General features: G+C 41.5%; 1 protein-coding gene across 1 annotated transcript; it reads right to left on the bottom strand.

Annotated features, from left to right (window-relative positions):
* Window positions 1-5091: 5091 nt before the first annotated feature.
* LOC110506686 (ras-related and estrogen-regulated growth inhibitor-like protein A) lies at window positions 5092-12356 on the bottom strand. Its single transcript, XM_021586478.3, has 5 exons — window positions 12180-12356; window positions 11401-11457; window positions 10606-10679; window positions 7679-7827; window positions 5092-6774 (listed from the first exon to the last, which is right to left on the bottom strand). Exons 1-5 carry the CDS (start codon window positions 12229-12231, stop codon window positions 6480-6482), a joined length of 627 nt encoding a protein of 208 aa, XP_021442153.1. The 5' UTR covers window positions 12232-12356; the 3' UTR covers window positions 5092-6479.
* Window positions 12357-18022: the final 5666 nt, after the last annotated feature.

Below are 18022 nucleotides of genomic sequence, written 5' to 3' on the forward strand. Positions count from 1 at the left end.
AAGGTACAACACCATGTCATCTTCTAACAGTACATCAAACATAGTGATCATAAACAGTGACAATGTATATTATATGATATGGAAATGTGAAGTGCACATTTGGACTCGCGGGTATTTGGCTTGCTTGTATGACATCAAAGCAGTATTTATTATAATCCTCGACGTCTCATCTTTCAAAGAAAATAGAGTCCTTGTAATATACAGCATTTTCCTCACTCAGACAACAAAACATTTGCAAAAGTTGCCCAATCAGTGGGAGGGATAGGGGCAAATTCTTGTTGCAAGTAGTGCTCAAGACAGAACGGCTGTCAGTCAAAACACATGCAAAGCTATGAAGTGGAAAACCTGAGCTCTGAAGTAATGTATAGCATGTTATTGTACAGCCACTGCGTTCCAATTTAGCCACTTATCAGTGTCCAAATCTGCCATTTTCAACCCGTACAAGTGTAAAGGGCTACGCCTGAAGATAGTGAGTTGAAATGAGACATAACCATGCCAAAACATGATTCAAAATTTGAATTCACCGACAGATAGCTTTTGAAACACTAGCTTCCTGAGCAGGCAAATTTACATGTACAGTAGCTGGCTAGGCTATTCAGACTAACATTGACTAGCTTTCAATAAATTGGCTAAGCGGTCAACGGAATTACCTCTTCAAACGATCAAGACAATTCACATTGCATGCTGCATATTTCAAGTGCACTCAAAACAGATATTGATCTTATTTCAGTCTTCATCAAACATTTGTGCAAGAATTTAAGGTGCCAACACATTTTATAGTCATAAGACTGTTTCACTGTCATATACAATAAAATAAAATAAAAATCAGCTCCTCCCTCGATGGGGATCGATCAACTTCACGCTTTCTGGCCCACCGCCTACTGTAGTGAATCTTAGACTGATAAGCCTAGCCATAGGGACCTTATTAAACTACCATTACTATTCTAATTATATGGGCCTAGCCTATTCAAACGTGTCATTAGAGGAAGCCATGAAACAAGAACGTTACATTCTTAACCAAGAAAGGCATTGTTGCAGGAGGAGCCAATACCCAGCTGCTTAAAACACATAATTATTTCAACCTCATACAAGCAGCAATTAACTTTCCATGACCTGTTCCAGCTAAATATAATTATCTGGCATGAAACCTGCATAGTAGTGTTTTAATGTGTGTGATGTTTAAAAACATTCAAAGCGCTCTGAGCTGAAGTGCACTGATTGAATGGAGTTTGAAGGATTTCTTTTAGCAGCGTTCCGTCTGCAAATGAAGTCAAATAGTTTGTTTTCTACTTACAGTGGTGGAAGAAGTACCAATTTGTCATACTTGAGTAAAAGTAAAGATGCCTTAATAGGAAATGACTCAAAAGTCAACCAGTAAAATACTTGAGTAAAAGTCTAAATGTATTTGGTTTTAAATGTACTTAAGTATCAAGAGTAAAAGTATAAATAATTTCAAATTGCTTATATTAAGCAAACCAAACGGCACAATGTTCTTTTTTTTTAATTTTTTTTATCTACAGTTGAAGTCGGAAGTTTACATACACCTTAGTTTATATGTATTTGGCTATGTTTTTCACAATTACTGACATTTAATCCAAGTATAAATGCCCTGTCTTAGGTTAGGATCCCCATTTTAAGAATGTGAAATGTCAGAATAATAACAGAGAGAATAATTCATTTCAGCTTTTATTTCTTTCATCACATTCCCAGTGGGTCAGAAGTTTACATACACTCAATTAGTATTTGGTAGCATTGCCTTTAAATTGTTTAACTTGGGTCAAATGTTTCAGGTAGCCTTCCACGAGCTTCCCACAATAAGTTGTGAATTTTGGCCAATTCCTCCTGACAGAGATGGTGTAACTGAGTCAGGTTTGTAGACCTCCTTGCTTGCACACGCTTTTTCAATTCTGCCCACAAATTGTCTATGGGATTGAGGTCAGGGCTTTGTGATGGCCACTCCAATATCTTGACTTTGTTGTCCTTAAGCCATTTTGTCATAACTTTGGAAGTATGCTTGGGGTCATTGTCCATTTGGAAGACCCATTTGCGACCAAGCTTTAACTGATGTCTTGAGATGTTTTTTCAATATATCCACATAAATTTTCGTCATCATGATACCATCTATTTTGTGAAGTGCACCAGTCCCTCCTGCAGCAAAGCACCCCCACAACATGATGCTGCCACCCCCATGCTTCACGGTTGAGATGGTGTTCTTCGGCTTGCAAGCCCCCCCCCCCCTCTTTTTCCTCCAAACATAACAATGGTCATTATGGTCAAACAGTTCTATTTTTATTTCATCAGACCAGAGGACATTTCTCCTTTGTCCCCTTGTGCAGTTGCAAACCGTAGTCTGGCTTTTTTATGGCGGTTTTGGAGCAGGGGCTTCTTCCTTGCCGCGTGGCCTTTCTTTCTTTTGATTTCCCGATGAGGTCAAGCAGAGGCACTGAGTTTGAAGGTAGGCCTTGAAATATATCCACAGGTACACCTCCAATTGACACAAATTATGTCAATTAGCCTATCAGAAGCCATGACATAATTTTCTGGAATGTTCCAAGCTGTTTAAAGGCAGTCAACTTAGTGTATGTAAACTTCTGACCCACTGGAATTGTAAGTGAAATAATCTATCTGTAAACAAATTGTTGGAAAAATTAAAAGTAGATGTCCTAACTTGCCAAAACTATAGTTTGTTAACAAGAAATTTGTGGAGTGGTTGAAAAATGAGTTTTAATGACTCCAACCTAAGTGTATGTAAACTTCTGACTTCAACTGTACAGAACACTCCAACACTCAGGCATAATTTACAAATGAAGCGTTTGTGTTTAGTGAATCCACCAGATCAGAGGCAGTTGGGATGTTCTCCTGAAGTGTGTGAATTGGACCATGTTCTTGTCCTGCTAAGAATTCAAAATGTAATCAGTACTTTTGGGTGTCAGTGAAAATGTATGGATTAAAAAGTACATTATTTTCTTTAGGAATGTAGTGAAGTAAAAGTATAAATGTAAAGTACAGATACCAAAAAAAACTACTTAAGTAGTACTTTAAAGTATTTTTACTTAAATACTTTACACCACTGGCTACTTATCTACAATATAATATGTTGGGGAAATAGTTTTAGGCCTATTAGGTCACTTTTTTTCCACAGACAGTTCAATGATGAAAATAGAGCTAACGTTAGCAATAAGCAAGCTAATTTACAGGACTCCTCAAAATAATCATTAACTACATCAGGGATAGGCTACTCCAGTCCTCGGGGGCCTGACTGGTGTCACACGTTAGTCCCAGCAACTGCTAACACACCTGACTCCAATAATTAACTAATCATGATCTTCAGTTTAGAATGTAATTAGTCTAATCAGCTCTATTTGCTTGGAAAAAGTGTGACACCGGCACTCCGGCCCCCAAGGACTGGAGTTGCCCATCCCTGAACTAGATTAACATTAATATCGAATTAATTCAATTATATGTAGCCACCTCCACAAAACGTAATATATAGCTACATAATTACACATTATTAATGAAGATTACCTAACGTTAGTTGTTAGCAAAAAACTGCACAGAGGCTAGTCAAAACAAAACACACAGCTGCTTTAGCGTGTGTTACCATGGCAACAGCAAGAAGTACGCTAACTACTTACTTTTCATTCAAGCATAGCTAACGCATTTAAATCCTATTAATCTATTAACATGCATTTGCCCTTTGTTTGTTTGTTGATGGTAACGGTGAGATCCGTTATTGTACTCATCCAACGTTAGTCTCTTTAATAACCAGGAATCAAGTGGCATCGCATGAGCCACTTTCCCAAACTACTGGTACTAAACAGGGACAAAAAAGCGCAGTAAAAATCTGGCGTCATATCATAATCTCTACCAACAGCAACACTTCATTTGAATGCTCTGCTAAAGGAAATGTATATTCTTATAGAAATACATAATTAATGTATCGCTGTTAAGGTATAGGAATTGTCATACATGTTTTGAATAGTAAACCTATTTCTTTTCACACATTTCATGAAGATAAGAATAAAGTCTATGACTATGGTGAATCAAACTGAAAAGCACTATAGTTTACGTCCGCAGACGTCACAGGGTGGCCTATCCGCCTACATGGTGATTAGTCTCCATCTAGTGGAGAAAAGTGATATCTAAATTATTGGCGTCAATGTGTTTATTTTGTTGCGATTCCGTTTTTGTAAAATTCAAAAATTCATATTTCCAATTATCAGCTTTAGGAGGGAACGGTATAGTTTAAATGTGATAGTGGTATTTGGACCTCCTTGCAGTACACATTTTTAGACCTACCTAAATGCCAAGTTGGCAGTTTCTGACTATTATAGTGACATTATTTTTGACAAAATGCAATCGCTGTTACTGTAGCATGACCACAACTTTTAATCTTAAAAGTAAAGACAAGATCATCAAACAGATTGTAAGTGTTACTAGATTCCAGAGCTCCTTTGAGTCCCCCACTTTAATAGCTTCCACTGTTTGGGCATTTTGGCCGTTTTTGGACTGTCCATTGTAACCATTAATTATGGTTGCACATTTGAAAGAGTGATGCTTGTATGATATACTTTTGACCACATTTTCTAAATACAACAGAATGTAAAAGACAAAATATTATTGTGATATTAAATTCCTTATTAAGAACTGAGCCAAACTGAAACAGCATTTCAAACGTGGGGATAACATTTTGGACAGACATTTAAAGACATTACAAGCTGAGTTAAATCAATGTTTTCTGCTCTTTTCAAAGATAATGATTACTAGATGAGATGGCTGATCACATGCAAACAGTACCCTATATTCCAAGCACAGCAGTTAAGCCTTGCAGGTCTGAGCTGGGTTGTATACACATTACCCTACCAACAGTCGGTTTTAATGAGACTCCAAAGCAAGGACTGATATGCTAATTGTGGGTTGTTTTACATTTGATTCATATTCAAAGCACTATTCAACATAATTATTGGATGAAAAAAAGCAAGGTGTTTCACCAGAACAAACTATTGGAGCGTAGCTGAATCATTGACTTTAAACCACATAATACAAATGGGACATTATTTAGTTAATTGAATAATTCACACAATACTCATACCCCCAAATAGCTCTTTAATTGCAAGTTGGTCCACACCAGGCATAATCACCCACAGGGTACACACTGGTTGAATCACGTTGAACCAACGTGGAATAGACATTGAATTTACATCTGTGCCCAGTGGGTAATTTTCAACTAGAATCAAGAATGAGAGGGAATGTTTGATTTTATGCATAACACAATCACAGACATTTGCTCGTACTATCCAAAGTAATACAGCAGCAAACACATTGAATACAGGAAATCAACAGAATATGTACATGCAAAACAAATAGCTGCACATTCCCTTCCTACTATGTAAGGAATGAATATACCAGCTGCTTACGTTCCTGTCCACGGAAAAGCAATTTGACCCATTGTTACAGCTTAAAATTAGAAACAGCCCATGTAATACTGCCACAGCAGAAATTCAATAGAGATTTTTGTGAAGATGTTGTTAGTGAGCCAATTTACCCGTAGTTCTCACCTTATTACTGCCCCCTCAGAGGTGGAATGTACGTTAAGACATTGGTGCACATTGCTTGATGCAAGCTCAAATATGTTGTGCTCTTAGATCCATAAAACAACTTTTGGAAAGTAATTTTCCTTAAATAGTTTGGAATTAGAAAGGAACTTAAGCGTTGAAGGATACTCTACTGGCAACATGGGATTTAGAATATCAAGAAGGAAAAATAAAAACATAAGAAGATCTGAATGGCAAAGTGACTTAAGTGCTACTTAAGTAGTTTTTTGGGGGTATCTGTACTTTACTTTACTATTTATATTTTTGACAACTTTTACTTTTACTTCACTACATTCCTAAAGAAAATAATGTACTTTTTACTCCATACATTTTCTGATACCTGAAAGTAATCATTACATTTAGACAGGAAAATGATCCAATTCACACACTTATCAAGAGAACATTGCTTGTCATCTCTACTGCCTCTGATCTGTCAGACCACCTAAACAGAAATGCCACATTTGTAAATTAATGAGTGTTGGAGTGTGCCTCTGGCTATCCGTAAATAAAACCATATTTAAAAATTGTGCCATCTGGTTTGCATAATATAAGGAATTTGAAATTATTAATACTTTTACTTTGATGCTTAAGTATATTTGAAAACCAAATTCTTTTAGACTTTTACTCAAGTAGTATTTTACTGGGTGACTTTCACTTTTACTTTTCTATTAAGGTATCTTTACTTCTACTCAAGTATGACATTTGAGTACTTTTTCCACCACTGTAAAGTCTGGACTAGGACATATGTCATTCATACTTACAGAGCTGTCTCTGTCCCAAGAAGTGTTCATCAGAATCAACAACCTAGGCGTCCACAACATGTCTATATAAACACAAGTCATCCCGATCAAACATCCCATCAACGTCCACATGAGCACCCCACCTTCAGACAGATTTCCTCCTCTTGCCGAAGACATTGTTGATGAGCTTGGCCATGGACTTAGAGCCACTGTAGCGACGGAGGTCGGCCCGGTACTTCAGGTGATCCATGACGTGGCGGATGAGCTTGGTGAAGAGGTTGGATATCTCCAGGTAGTCCTCTGCTGCAGAAACCTCCTGGAAGTGGCATCTGTGCTCCTGAGCCAAGGCACGGCCCTCTTCCTCAAACACTTGACGGGCGTGGCACAGGTCCTGCTTGTTCCCCACCAGGCAGATTGGGATGTCCATCTTGTCCATCTCTCTGTCCAAAACAGGCACGGCATGGTCAAAAATCTCCCTTAAACTTTCCTTAAAATGACCATAAACTTTATCAAAATGTGTTTCTGCTGATTCATCATGAATTTCATCTGACGTTCATCACATTCATCTGAATTAGTAAGGCTTTGTAAACTAGTGCAATGTTTATTGAAGCAGCCCAAAGTATCAAAGGAAAACGAACCAAGTAGGCCAAGTGGTGGCTTCAGTGAAGTTACAAAGAGTTTATATAATGCAGACAGACCCTCGCCCAAAGTACTCTTTTGATATACAGTGAGGGTGACTTCTGCTTCACATCCATTTCGTGGAGTGTCAAACCATCAGGACCCAGCTGAAGTAAAATCCCGCTACACAACTTAGGCCTGACCACCCATGTCATTTTGTGAGCCATATGTGAGTCTTTATCATCTCAAGCTGTCCCAGCTCACTCTTCCACACAGTGTCCGTCGACTGGCTGCAACCTACTTTCACTTAAAGTCCTGTAACAAATGTCCAGTGGAATCCCAATAGTTCCTCTAGTATTTAATCATGTTTTAATTAACGCCTCTGAGAAAATTGGATACAAGCCATTCTGGGGCAAATTCAATTGAGCATGAGAAATAATTGACTCATATAATTAACTATGGCGAGCCATGAGGTTGTAAATCCTACAAAACATGTTTATTGAGAAGGAAAAGCCTACACTTCTATCACAGACAGCTGCCTTTTGTGTTCACTTTGTTGTACCATAGAGAAAATAGAAGTCAATGTTAAAATCATGTTGGAATCTGCCACTTTAAATGGTGTGTACCTAAACATCAGTCCAGGAATGGGAATCATTAATTCATCAAAGCCCAATCCCTTCCCTCCGGTAGGCATCAGGCCCTGGTTCGCAGGTCACAATCACTCACCCCTTGCAGCTCTCTCCGCGGGCATCTTTGATCTGACATAGGATGTTTTGGGCGTTGAGGAAGGACGTTCGGTCGCTGATGTTGTACACCACGATAAATCCATCGGCCCACTCCACCGGCTCTTCCAGGATACATCTGCTCTCTCCACTCTGACAGGGCAGGGGACAGGGGGTGGACAGATCAAACACATCCTCACACATCCTACCTGACTTATGTAAACTAATGGGAAAAATATTATGAATTATGTTTTGGTCACTCAAAGGCTATTTTACATGGGAAATTGTCACCCCTGCTCCCGCTCCCCCTCCCTGGCGCTCAAAGACGCCAGGCTCCCCAGCATTACACACTCCTGCCACCATCATTACACACACCAGCCTTCCCCCGTCACAAGCATCAGGGATTATTGGACTCACCTGGACTCAATCACCTCCGTCATTACCTTCCCTATATCTGTCTGGTTACCCGCTCTGTTCCCTGCTTCAGCATTAATTGTCGTTTGTCATTGTTTACCGGTGTGCTGATGCTGCGCCTGTTGTGTTACCTGTCTGTTCCTGATTAAATGTTGACTCCCTGTACCTGCTTCTCATCTCCAGCGTCGGTCTTTACAGAATGTTGAAGCCATCATACGAAGCATTGGGGAGTGCAGGTGTTCCGGGTTGGTGGTGACATCGGGCCCGGGGGGGCGCCACCGATGGAACCAGTGGTGCCTAAGCCAACTCGTTGGGCTGTCATGCTCTAGCTTGCTCGAGAGGTTCTTGCCCCGGTTGGCTCGGAAGACGCTCATCCCACGACGGGCCTCGTCGTGCTCCCATGCCTCAGCGGGATCGACAAGCTTTCGGGCCCCAGACAGATTGTCGGGCTCCTATGCCTCAGCCGGTTCGTTGGGAGTTTACGTCCAGCCGGCTTGTCCAGCACCTGTGGTTCGGCCGGCCTGTCAGTCTCGCCCAGGTGGGATGCTGGGTGTCGCCCCTAGATGGGTTGTCTACTGTTACGCCTGCTCCCGCTCCCCCTCCCTGGCGCTTGAAGGCACCAGGCTCCCCAGCATTACGCACTTCTGCCAACATCATTACGCACACCTGCCTTCCCCCCTCACACGCATCAGCGATTATTGGACTCAATTACCACTGTCATTACCTCCCCTATATCTGTCTGGTTCCCCGCTCTGTTCCCTACTTCAGCATTAATTGTTGTTTGTCGTTGTTTACCCGTGTGCTGATGCTGGTCCTGTTGTGTTACCTGTCTGTTCCTGATTAAATGTTAACTCCCCATACCTGCTTCTCATCTCCAGCGTTGGTCTTTACAGGAAATAGGGTAACTGTGCAAAACCTTTAAACTATTTATTGGAGGTTCATTTTATTAGGTAGCCTCACCCCTCAGAGAACTATGGAAAATGAGAAAAGTAGTGGGAGATGAAGCTGTTGAGTATAAGCATGTGTTTAAATCATATCAAAGTGTATTGGTTGCGTACACAGACTTGCAGGTGTTATGGCAGGTGCAGCAAAGTGCTTATACAAAGTTGTCTAGGAGCTAGAAACGGGGCAACCGTGTCTGTCAGCGCCATCTTGTCAACTTGAAAAAGACTTGCCACAGGAGCTTACAAATTGGTCCATGCTATCTGGAATCCTTGGGATGTCCCCTACGCCATTGAAGTTGACATTTTCAAATGGACAAGATTAGGTAAGGGTAGGGGTTAAGGTTAGGGTTTAGGGTATGGTTGTCCAAAGGAGCCTGGATAGCACTGACCCTTAGAAATGATAGTTTCAAGTTTTATTAGTCCTATGTACGGGATACAAATGGTATACACCGTCCAACGAAATGCGTACTTACAGGTTCCTTCTCAACAACAATAAAAGTTAAGAATATGAACATAAAATAAATGGTCCAGTAGAATATAATAAATAAGTGTAATACAGGAAGGCATGATTTATAGTCCAATATTTACAGTACACGTTTTAGGGAAAGAGGGATTGGGGGCAAGTCAAAGGCATGTCAACAGTGCATGACTTCTTTTGTTCCATAAAACAGGAAATAAACCAGAGAAAGACATGTACTGTACAGCAGTAGTTCCCAAACTGTGGGGCGCGCCCCGTGTCGGCGGGGGGGGGGGACTCAATCTGGCTTTAAACTTATTCCTGAAATGTATAATAGTAGAATGCACAAGGTGCAATTGGGTAATGCATCATCAGTATTCCTCTTGTCATGTCAATCATTGAATACCTTAGAGAGCTATTTATAACTTGTCAGAAATGTCCAGATCAACTAGCCCACGTCAGCTAATGTTTTCTAACCCATAGATATTGTTGTAATTTTTTTGTCACTCAAATATCACAAATACACATAAGGCATTAGACACATTAGAATTGCAAGAAAATGTGCTTTAAAACTGTTACATTTTCTTTGCACCCCATGACAAAATGTGTAGAATAGAAGGAAATAACATTTAAACCTGCAACATTCTCTCCACCAACAAGAGGAGTGTGAACAGTTTGTGTCATGAACAGTGCTTGTGCCCATAGAAATAGATGTGGCACGTGTGCACACACACGGGGGGGCTCGGTATGTTCCCCAATGCTGGAAGGGGGGCCCGAGTGAAAAAGTTTGGGAACCCCTAATGCAGAGTACCACTCACACAGACCCTAAAAAGTGAATAGATGAAACAAGGCACATCCTGTTACCTGAGCCTGGGGGAATCATAATAAAACCCAACGTTTGGGAATAAAGGGTACCATATGCAGCTGCATAAGCAGTCAACATGTTCTAGTGCTGCCTGTCTCAGCTTTCCATGGGCTGTTCATTGTGTACAGTGTGTTCTGAGCTACAGGGGAATATCATAAATCACATCAGAACACAACATACAATATATTTCGTATGCCATCAGATACTATGGTTAAAAATATATGAATATATGCAGGGGACAGATCAGATACCTGTGAACACGGATCAAATACTTCCAAGTGTAACAGTCTTCCTTCGATGGAGAGCCTTTTACGGTATAAGGAGTCTGTAACACAAGTTCAAAGCATACTTATTGTAATAGGAAACCTGCAATAGTTAAAATCTGATGTAAATAGTAATGTACAGACTTCTCCCATGAAATAATGATTACTGTAAGCCTCAAACATCCAGGCCATGATTGTTCTGATGAAGTAAACTGAGTTAATTCATTTAAGGGAAAGGTCTGAAGTACATATGGGTACCTACACAGGTACAGGGGTACCTGTGTAAACTGTAACATCAAATGCAGCCATCTTCCAGCATGTTAAACAAATGATGACTAATGGGAACAAGTCAACATGCCAATGACTTCATTCAGAAATTATAAGTCACCCTCGGCAAAGCATATCACATTAAACCAAAACATGTCTTAACACATAGTGTATGTACTGTATGTGAACTTGAAGAATCATTTGAATAGTCCAATCAGTATAGGATTACTTAAAATTCACTCACAATTAAAATGCCTGTGTGAACCTTACTTAACTTCCTGGTGGATCTTGTACTGTGCAATATGTGTGTTTCAATTCATGTCAGACTCCCAGGGGTAATAAAGTAATCAAACGTTTTACTTCCTAAGTTGATGACATTGGTGAACAGCCAGTAGCAACAGACTGTAACTGTGAATACAACAGATTGCATTTTTATGTCCTGAGAGCATATCTATATGACATTGTAAAAACATTACTACCCTACATTAAATATGGGTGAGAAATCTGTGTACTCACTGGCGTTGGAGGCATACTCTCCAATGAAACGTTTTGTCAGAAACCTTACCAGAACAGCTGGAGAGGGAGAAATGTGACGTGGGTAAGACAGGCGTATTAATATACAGGAAACAAGAACATAAACAACAAATAGTTGAATCTAGGCTTGGATACTTTGGTCTTAGTAGTGGAACCCTGAACAGTTGTTTGGTAAGCTAAAACAGGGCTGTTCAGTCATGGTGTTTTCCTATTGTGCACTTCGCCACTCTCCCCTCCATGTGGATTGAACACTGCAGTGGGCTTTCTCCTGCATCTACTTTTATTAGTTTCTACCGCAGTATCATTTCTCTCTCTCTCAAGAGACCTTGGGTGAACATGTTCCAGTTAGCCTGAGGGATCGCACTTTCCCCTGCCTTACAAGAAAAATAATTCCTCATCAATTAGACGCATGTTCCAACCATCAATCTTTATTTCCTCTCTCCAAAACCTTACATAAATCTAGCAACTTCATTCCTCTTCTAGAGTTATGATCTAAAAACATTGTGCTTGGAGCTCATGCAGCGATCTCTATCTATCTGTCTAGGTGATCATTTCCCTCTGGTCACGGCTACTCTGTAGAATGTTACACTGTTTACAGTGAGGGAAATTACACGTTCGTATGCAAAGCATAGAAATAAGCAGTTCAATTGTTCTGTTCGTTTGGGAGACCTTGCAAGCCTCTACAGTCAAATACAAGAAACTAGGCAGTTAAAGAAATACTTAATGATGCAAATACATACATTATTCATTCAGACACTTACCTGACTTCCCTGCTCCCTCGCTGCCCAGCAAAGCCAACTTGATGTCATTCATGTCTGCAGACGAGGTGAGCTGCTGAGAAGGACTAGCTGAGCTCTCTTTCTTGCTGCTGTCATGTACGTTAGGCGGTATCAGGATTACAACTGTGCTTGTAAGAACTGCTCAGCCACAACAGATGCCTGTGGAAAAAAGGAAAACATACATAGTGTTTCATGTCCCCTCCCACCTAATGAGGAGAGTGCCAAGTTGGATTACACAGAGGTCACCACAACACTGAATACCTTAAGAATCTCTCTTGCTCCTTTCCAGTTAAAACATTAATAGTAACTACGGGGAGAGATGGCACTCGATATAACTTTTAAAAAATTAATACACTGCTCAAAAAAATAAAGGGAACACTTAAACAACACAATGTAACTCCAAGTCAATCACACTTCTGTGAAATCAAACTGTCCACTTAGGAAGCAACACTGATTGACAATACATTTCACATGCTGTTGTGCAAATGGAATAGACAACAGGTGGAAATTATAGGTAATTCGCAAGACACCCCCAATAAAGGAGTGGTTCTGCAGGTGGTGACTACAGACCACTTCTCAGTTCCAATGCTTCCTGGCTGATGTTTTGGTCACTTTTGAATGCTGGCGGTGCTTTCACTCTAGTGGTAGCATGAGACAGAGTCTACAACCCACACAAGTGGCTCAGGTATTGCAGCTCATCCAGGATGTGGCAAGAAGGTTTGCTGTGTCTGTCAGCGTAGTGTCCAGAGCATGGAGGCGCTACCAGGAGACAGGCCAGTACATCAGGAGACGTGGAGGAGGCCGTAGGAGGGCAACAACCCAGCAGCAGGACCGCTACCTCCGCCTTTGTGCAAGGAGGAGCAGGAGGAGCACTGCCAGAGCCCTGCAAAATTACCTCCAGCAGGCCACAAATGTGTATGTGTCTGCTCAAACAGAAACAGACTCCATGAGGGTGGTATGAGGGCCCGACGTCCACAGGTGGGGGTTGTGCTTACAGCACAACACCGTGCAGGACGATTGGCAAATTCACCACTGGCGCCCTGTGCTCTTCACAGATGAAAGCAGGTTCACACTGAGCACATGTGACAGACATGACAGAGTCTGGAGACGCCGTGGAGAACGTTCTGCTGCCTGCAACATCCTCCAGCATGACCGGTTTGGGGGTGGGTCAGTCATGGTGTGGGGTGGCATTTCTTTGGGGGGCCGCACAGCCCTCCATGTGCTCGCCAGAGGTAGCCTGACTGCCATTAGGTACCGAGATGAGATCCTCAGACCCCTTGTGAGACCATATGCTGGTGCGGTTGGCCCTGGGTTCCTCCTAATGCAAGACAGTGCTAGACCTCATGTGGCTGGAGTGTGTCAGCAGTTCCTGCAAGAGGAAGGCATTGATGCTATGGACTGGCCCGCCCGTTCCCCAGACCTGAATCCAATTGAGCACATCTGGGACATCATGTCTCGCTCCATCCACCAACGCCACGTTGCACCACAGACTGTCCAGGAGTTGGCGGATGCTTTAGTCCAGGTCTGGGAGGAGATCCCTCAGGAGACCATCCGCCACCTCATCAGGAGCATGCCCAGGCGTTAGAGGGAGGTCATACAGGCAAGTGGAGGCCACACACACTACTGAGCCTCATTTTGACTTGTTTTAAGGACATTACATCAAGGTTGGATCAGCCTGTAGTGTGCTTTTCCACTTTAAGTTTGTGTGACTCCAAATCCAGACCTCCATGGGTTGATACATTTGATTTCCATTGATACATTTTGTGTGATTTTGTTGTCATCACATTCAACTATGTAAAGAAAAAAGTATTTAATAAGAATATTTAATTCATTCAGATCTAGGATGTGTTATTTTAGTGTTCCCTTTATTTTTTTGAGCAGTGTATATTTTCCAGATAATTTTATTACTTTCTTTCATTTATTGTTTTCCCCACTCAGGACATGGCAGAAAATTGTAATATCTTTGATGTGCAATTTACAATGCAGACATCTAACAAGACAAAACTTTGATGCTTTCTATATGGCTCTTTCACATTCACTGTACCAGCCTACAGTCCCGGCCTCTGGGTACACACTATGTAAGCTGTTGCACATTTGCCGTGCTGTGGGGATGGACAGGGCTTTAGGGAGACCAGAAACAGTTAATACCGCTGATACCTCCCAATTACCATGGCTAACACATAAGCTCCAACTGCACAGCATTAAATGCCAACATATGTCCAACGTATGAGGCATGGTTTGATTGCCGGGTTCAGTACCTTTGAAAGGGAGGTACAACAATCCACTTTCCCTTTTTCCCCCCACAGTTCAAAAAGAACTAAGAAATTCATTAAATTCTCCAAACTTCAATTTCATGGACTGCTTCACGTCAAAAAGTCCATTCATTTATTTGTATTTTTTCCACCGGCTGTTTTTCCCCATGTCTACCACTGTCTACCACTGTCTACCACTGTCATTTTTGACTAAAGTTCACAGGGGTGTCGCATAATTATCCTGTTATGTTTCATTTTACGTCTGTTACCTGAAAGGTCGCAGACCCCAGGAATAAAAGGCTTAAAATGTGCCCAGGACCAAAAATGATGCAGCACATTGTTGCCTGATTGTTCCATGAGTAGAATCAAATCAATAAGCTACACTGAGGGAAGCACAGCAGGGAGACAAGACTGAACACTGAACAGAAAAAGGACACTTTGGACAAATTCAAAGCAGACAACATCACATTATGACAATCAATGAAGCCAGCACTTTATGGTGTGAGAGTGACAATAAACAGCTAGACTGGAAGATGTGATGCTGTGTTACGCAACTACCTTTATCAGAGGAGGATCAGGTAGAATCAAGTAGAATACAAGACAGAACAAAACGGCTGGGGGAATGCCTATAATGGTGGATGGAGTAAAAACAGGTAACAACAATGCCCTTGTCACTTATTAGGCCATGTTTCTATATACTGTACCAGTTATTATCTAAGAGCTCTCATGAAATAACAACCAGAGAGTGGTACTCTTGAAAACACACAAATGAAGACGATTGTCCCTCAACAACCGTATTTAGTGTATTATTTCTGTCTTTCAGATCCAGTCCCTAGACTGCAGTTTGGGCCCTACCATACCCTAATGGCTCTGGACTTGTGGAAGTGTATCAACCCACAGTCATAGGAGACTTTTAACCTTCAGCCGGAAATCCCTCATGTTGTCAGGCAGACAATCGCTGTTCATACCAACTTCTCTCCAGAAACAGCCATGAACTGATCTCAAACTGCCACTTGGGACTATTACCCCAAATGCATCGAGGGGGTCGAACTATTGTTATTCGACAATAACACATGACTTCACCACATACAAAACACTTGGGGCTCCCCTTAAAAGCAATGCTGCCGATTTACCTATTAAAATAAATCCCTGCTCCTATATGTGTGGCTAATCAAAAACAAGCATCACAATACCAAATAGAGTAAGGAGGTAGTTCATAAGGTTTGGAACGTTTATGAACTACACCATTCCCCTAAAGTTGAGTAGTAATCACATCATTTTTACTTGCAGAAAAAAGGGGGGAAAAACACCACTAGTCCTGCAAAAATGTTATCCTTTATTGGTAATGTTAAGAAAAAAGTGATGTGTGCTCTTGATCTGAGACAGGGGCCAGCAGCAGAGCAGCATTTCCAGGGTAAAGAGAGGTTTACACGCTGCAGGCTGAGTGATTACATCATGTCTGTCTTCAGGAGAACCTCCTGGGAGCAGGATCACCCTCCAGCATTGTCAGGACAGCAGGCAGACAATCAGTGTCTTAATCCTGCAGGTATTGAGGGAATTCTCCCAGACAGCACTCTGATCTGATTGAAGACTCATCAGGATACTGTCTGTAGAGATGAACCAGAATGAGTCTATTGGAGTGAGATTGTGCATCCCAAATGGCACCCAATTCCCTGTATAGTGCACTTCTTTGGACCATGGCTCGTATGGCTCTGGTCAAAATTAATACACTTTGTAGGAAATAAGATGCCATTTGGAATGCATCCGTGGGGTGGTGGGGCAGGATTCACTGGAATAATAAGATTTACTGAGAGCAAATGTGTTTCTCTCAGGAAGGAAAGATGATGTCATCTCTTGGGATGGAACAAGTAACCCAGCTTGGTTCCTTTCATCAAGGGAGAACTGCAACCACTTGGAGGGGCAAGGAATTCACTTTTGATCCAGTACATTTTTAGACGGGAATATATGTGAGAGGTCTTTTGATACAAATGAATCACTGCTGGTCAGCCTCTAGGTGCTAAAGTTGGCACGTTTTAAGTGCTCCTTGCTGAAATTCTATTTATAGTTAGCTTTTTTCATTAGAATTTTGGGCTTAGGATTTCTTAACTTTTGAAAGACTCCTCTTTGGCCTAACTACATGGATTTCAGTGGACATGCAAATCCATTAAATCCATCATGCTTTTCCTTGATTAAAACATTCAAACGTATGGTTAGAGCGAGGATGAAAGGAGCAAAGATCGTATTCTTTAGTTAATACTTAATGATGGTGGTTAGTGTACTATGAGATTGTTTTGCCAAGACTACAGTGTGTTTTATCATCTTGTTGCTCACAACTGCTAAAGTCTTTTCCAGACTCCCCCACATTAAGATGATCCTATCATCATTAATAGGCTGCCATGATTGCGTCTCGAGAGAAAATGACTTACGGTCAATGATGGAAATGTCTGAGCTGTCCAAAAGACCACTCCCCTCTCTGTGATGCGAAGACCCACCAGTCTGCTGCTAGCTAGCCCACAGTCAAGACAGCATCGCTTCTCACTGCTCACCACTCACAGAATCAGGCTGTGTCCTCATTACAGTCCAGCCAGGGCCAGCCCCAGGTATAAGCGACATAAGCAACCACTTAAGGCCCCGCAATAGCTAGGGGACCCCCGACCCACTGTTGAGAGTTAGAATAGTAGAAAACACAAGGTGCAATTTCAGAATTTGGTTGTGCATCAGCAGTTTTTCTCTTGTAATTTCAGGTTGGATAAAAACAGAATACTAATTTCCATCTTGTATGGACTAATAAAGTATATCTTATCTTAATCATGGTCGAATTACCGACCGGGCACATGCCCAGGGGACCTCAATTGATTTTGTTAGTCATTCTCACTCAGATATCATATTAACATGGTATAAGTCATGGCAAAATGTGTAGAATTGCAGGAAAGTAGTTGTAAAACCAACCAAATTATGCTTAGGGCCCCCAAAAGGCTAGAGTCGGCCCTGTATCCACCAGGCTGCTCTGTTATTTAACTAGGCAAGTCAGTTAAGAACAAATTCTTATTTATAACGACCTAGGAACAGTGGGTTAACTGCCTTGTTCAGGAGCAGAACAACATATTTGTACCTTGTCAGCTCGGGGATTCGCTCTAGTAACCTTTTGGTTACTGGCCCAACGCTCTAACCACTAGGCTACCTGCTGCCCCAACGGCAGATTATTCTTGTGCCTTTAGTGAAACATTTCAGTGTGGAATGCTTTAATGTCTGCATAATGGTTCAATCAAGACTATCGAGGATAATTGAATTTGAAAATTGGTCGGGGCTAGCCGGTGGTTTTCAAAGGGAGCCAGGATTAATCATACATCATTCACTTCCCTCGACCATAAGCAACCATAAGGACCCTGTGAATCACCTTTAATGGAAGATTACACTCAAAGTGAATGATTTGAAGGGTTTCAGGCAACGCATAATGTTCTAACTCATTAAGAGAAAATAACTTTTAGGTAGGAAAAGTTTTGGACAAACAGAGAATCAGGGCTTTGAGGAAAGTCTGCATGGTAGGCTGACACAGCAACTTTTAAACACGTT

Source organism: Oncorhynchus mykiss, chromosome 26 (assembly GCF_057628025.1).
Source record: "Oncorhynchus mykiss isolate SJ-2025 chromosome 26, ASM5762802v1, whole genome shotgun sequence".
Classification (NCBI taxonomy): Eukaryota; Metazoa; Chordata; class Actinopteri; order Salmoniformes; family Salmonidae; genus Oncorhynchus; species Oncorhynchus mykiss.

Coding starts and splice junctions, on each gene's coding strand:
- LOC110506686 (XM_021586478.3), bottom strand. CDS start 12,231: ATGAATGACATCAAGTTGGCTTTGCTGGGCAGCGAGGGAGCAGGGAAG. Junction 10,680..11,400: donor AGAGTATGCCTCCAACGCCA/GTGAGTACACAG, acceptor CTTGTGTTACAG/ACTCCTTATACCGTAAAAGG. Junction 6,775..7,678: donor CGCGGAGAGAGCTGCAAGGG/GTGAGTGATTGT, acceptor TGTTTTGGACAG/AGAGATGGACAAGATGGACA.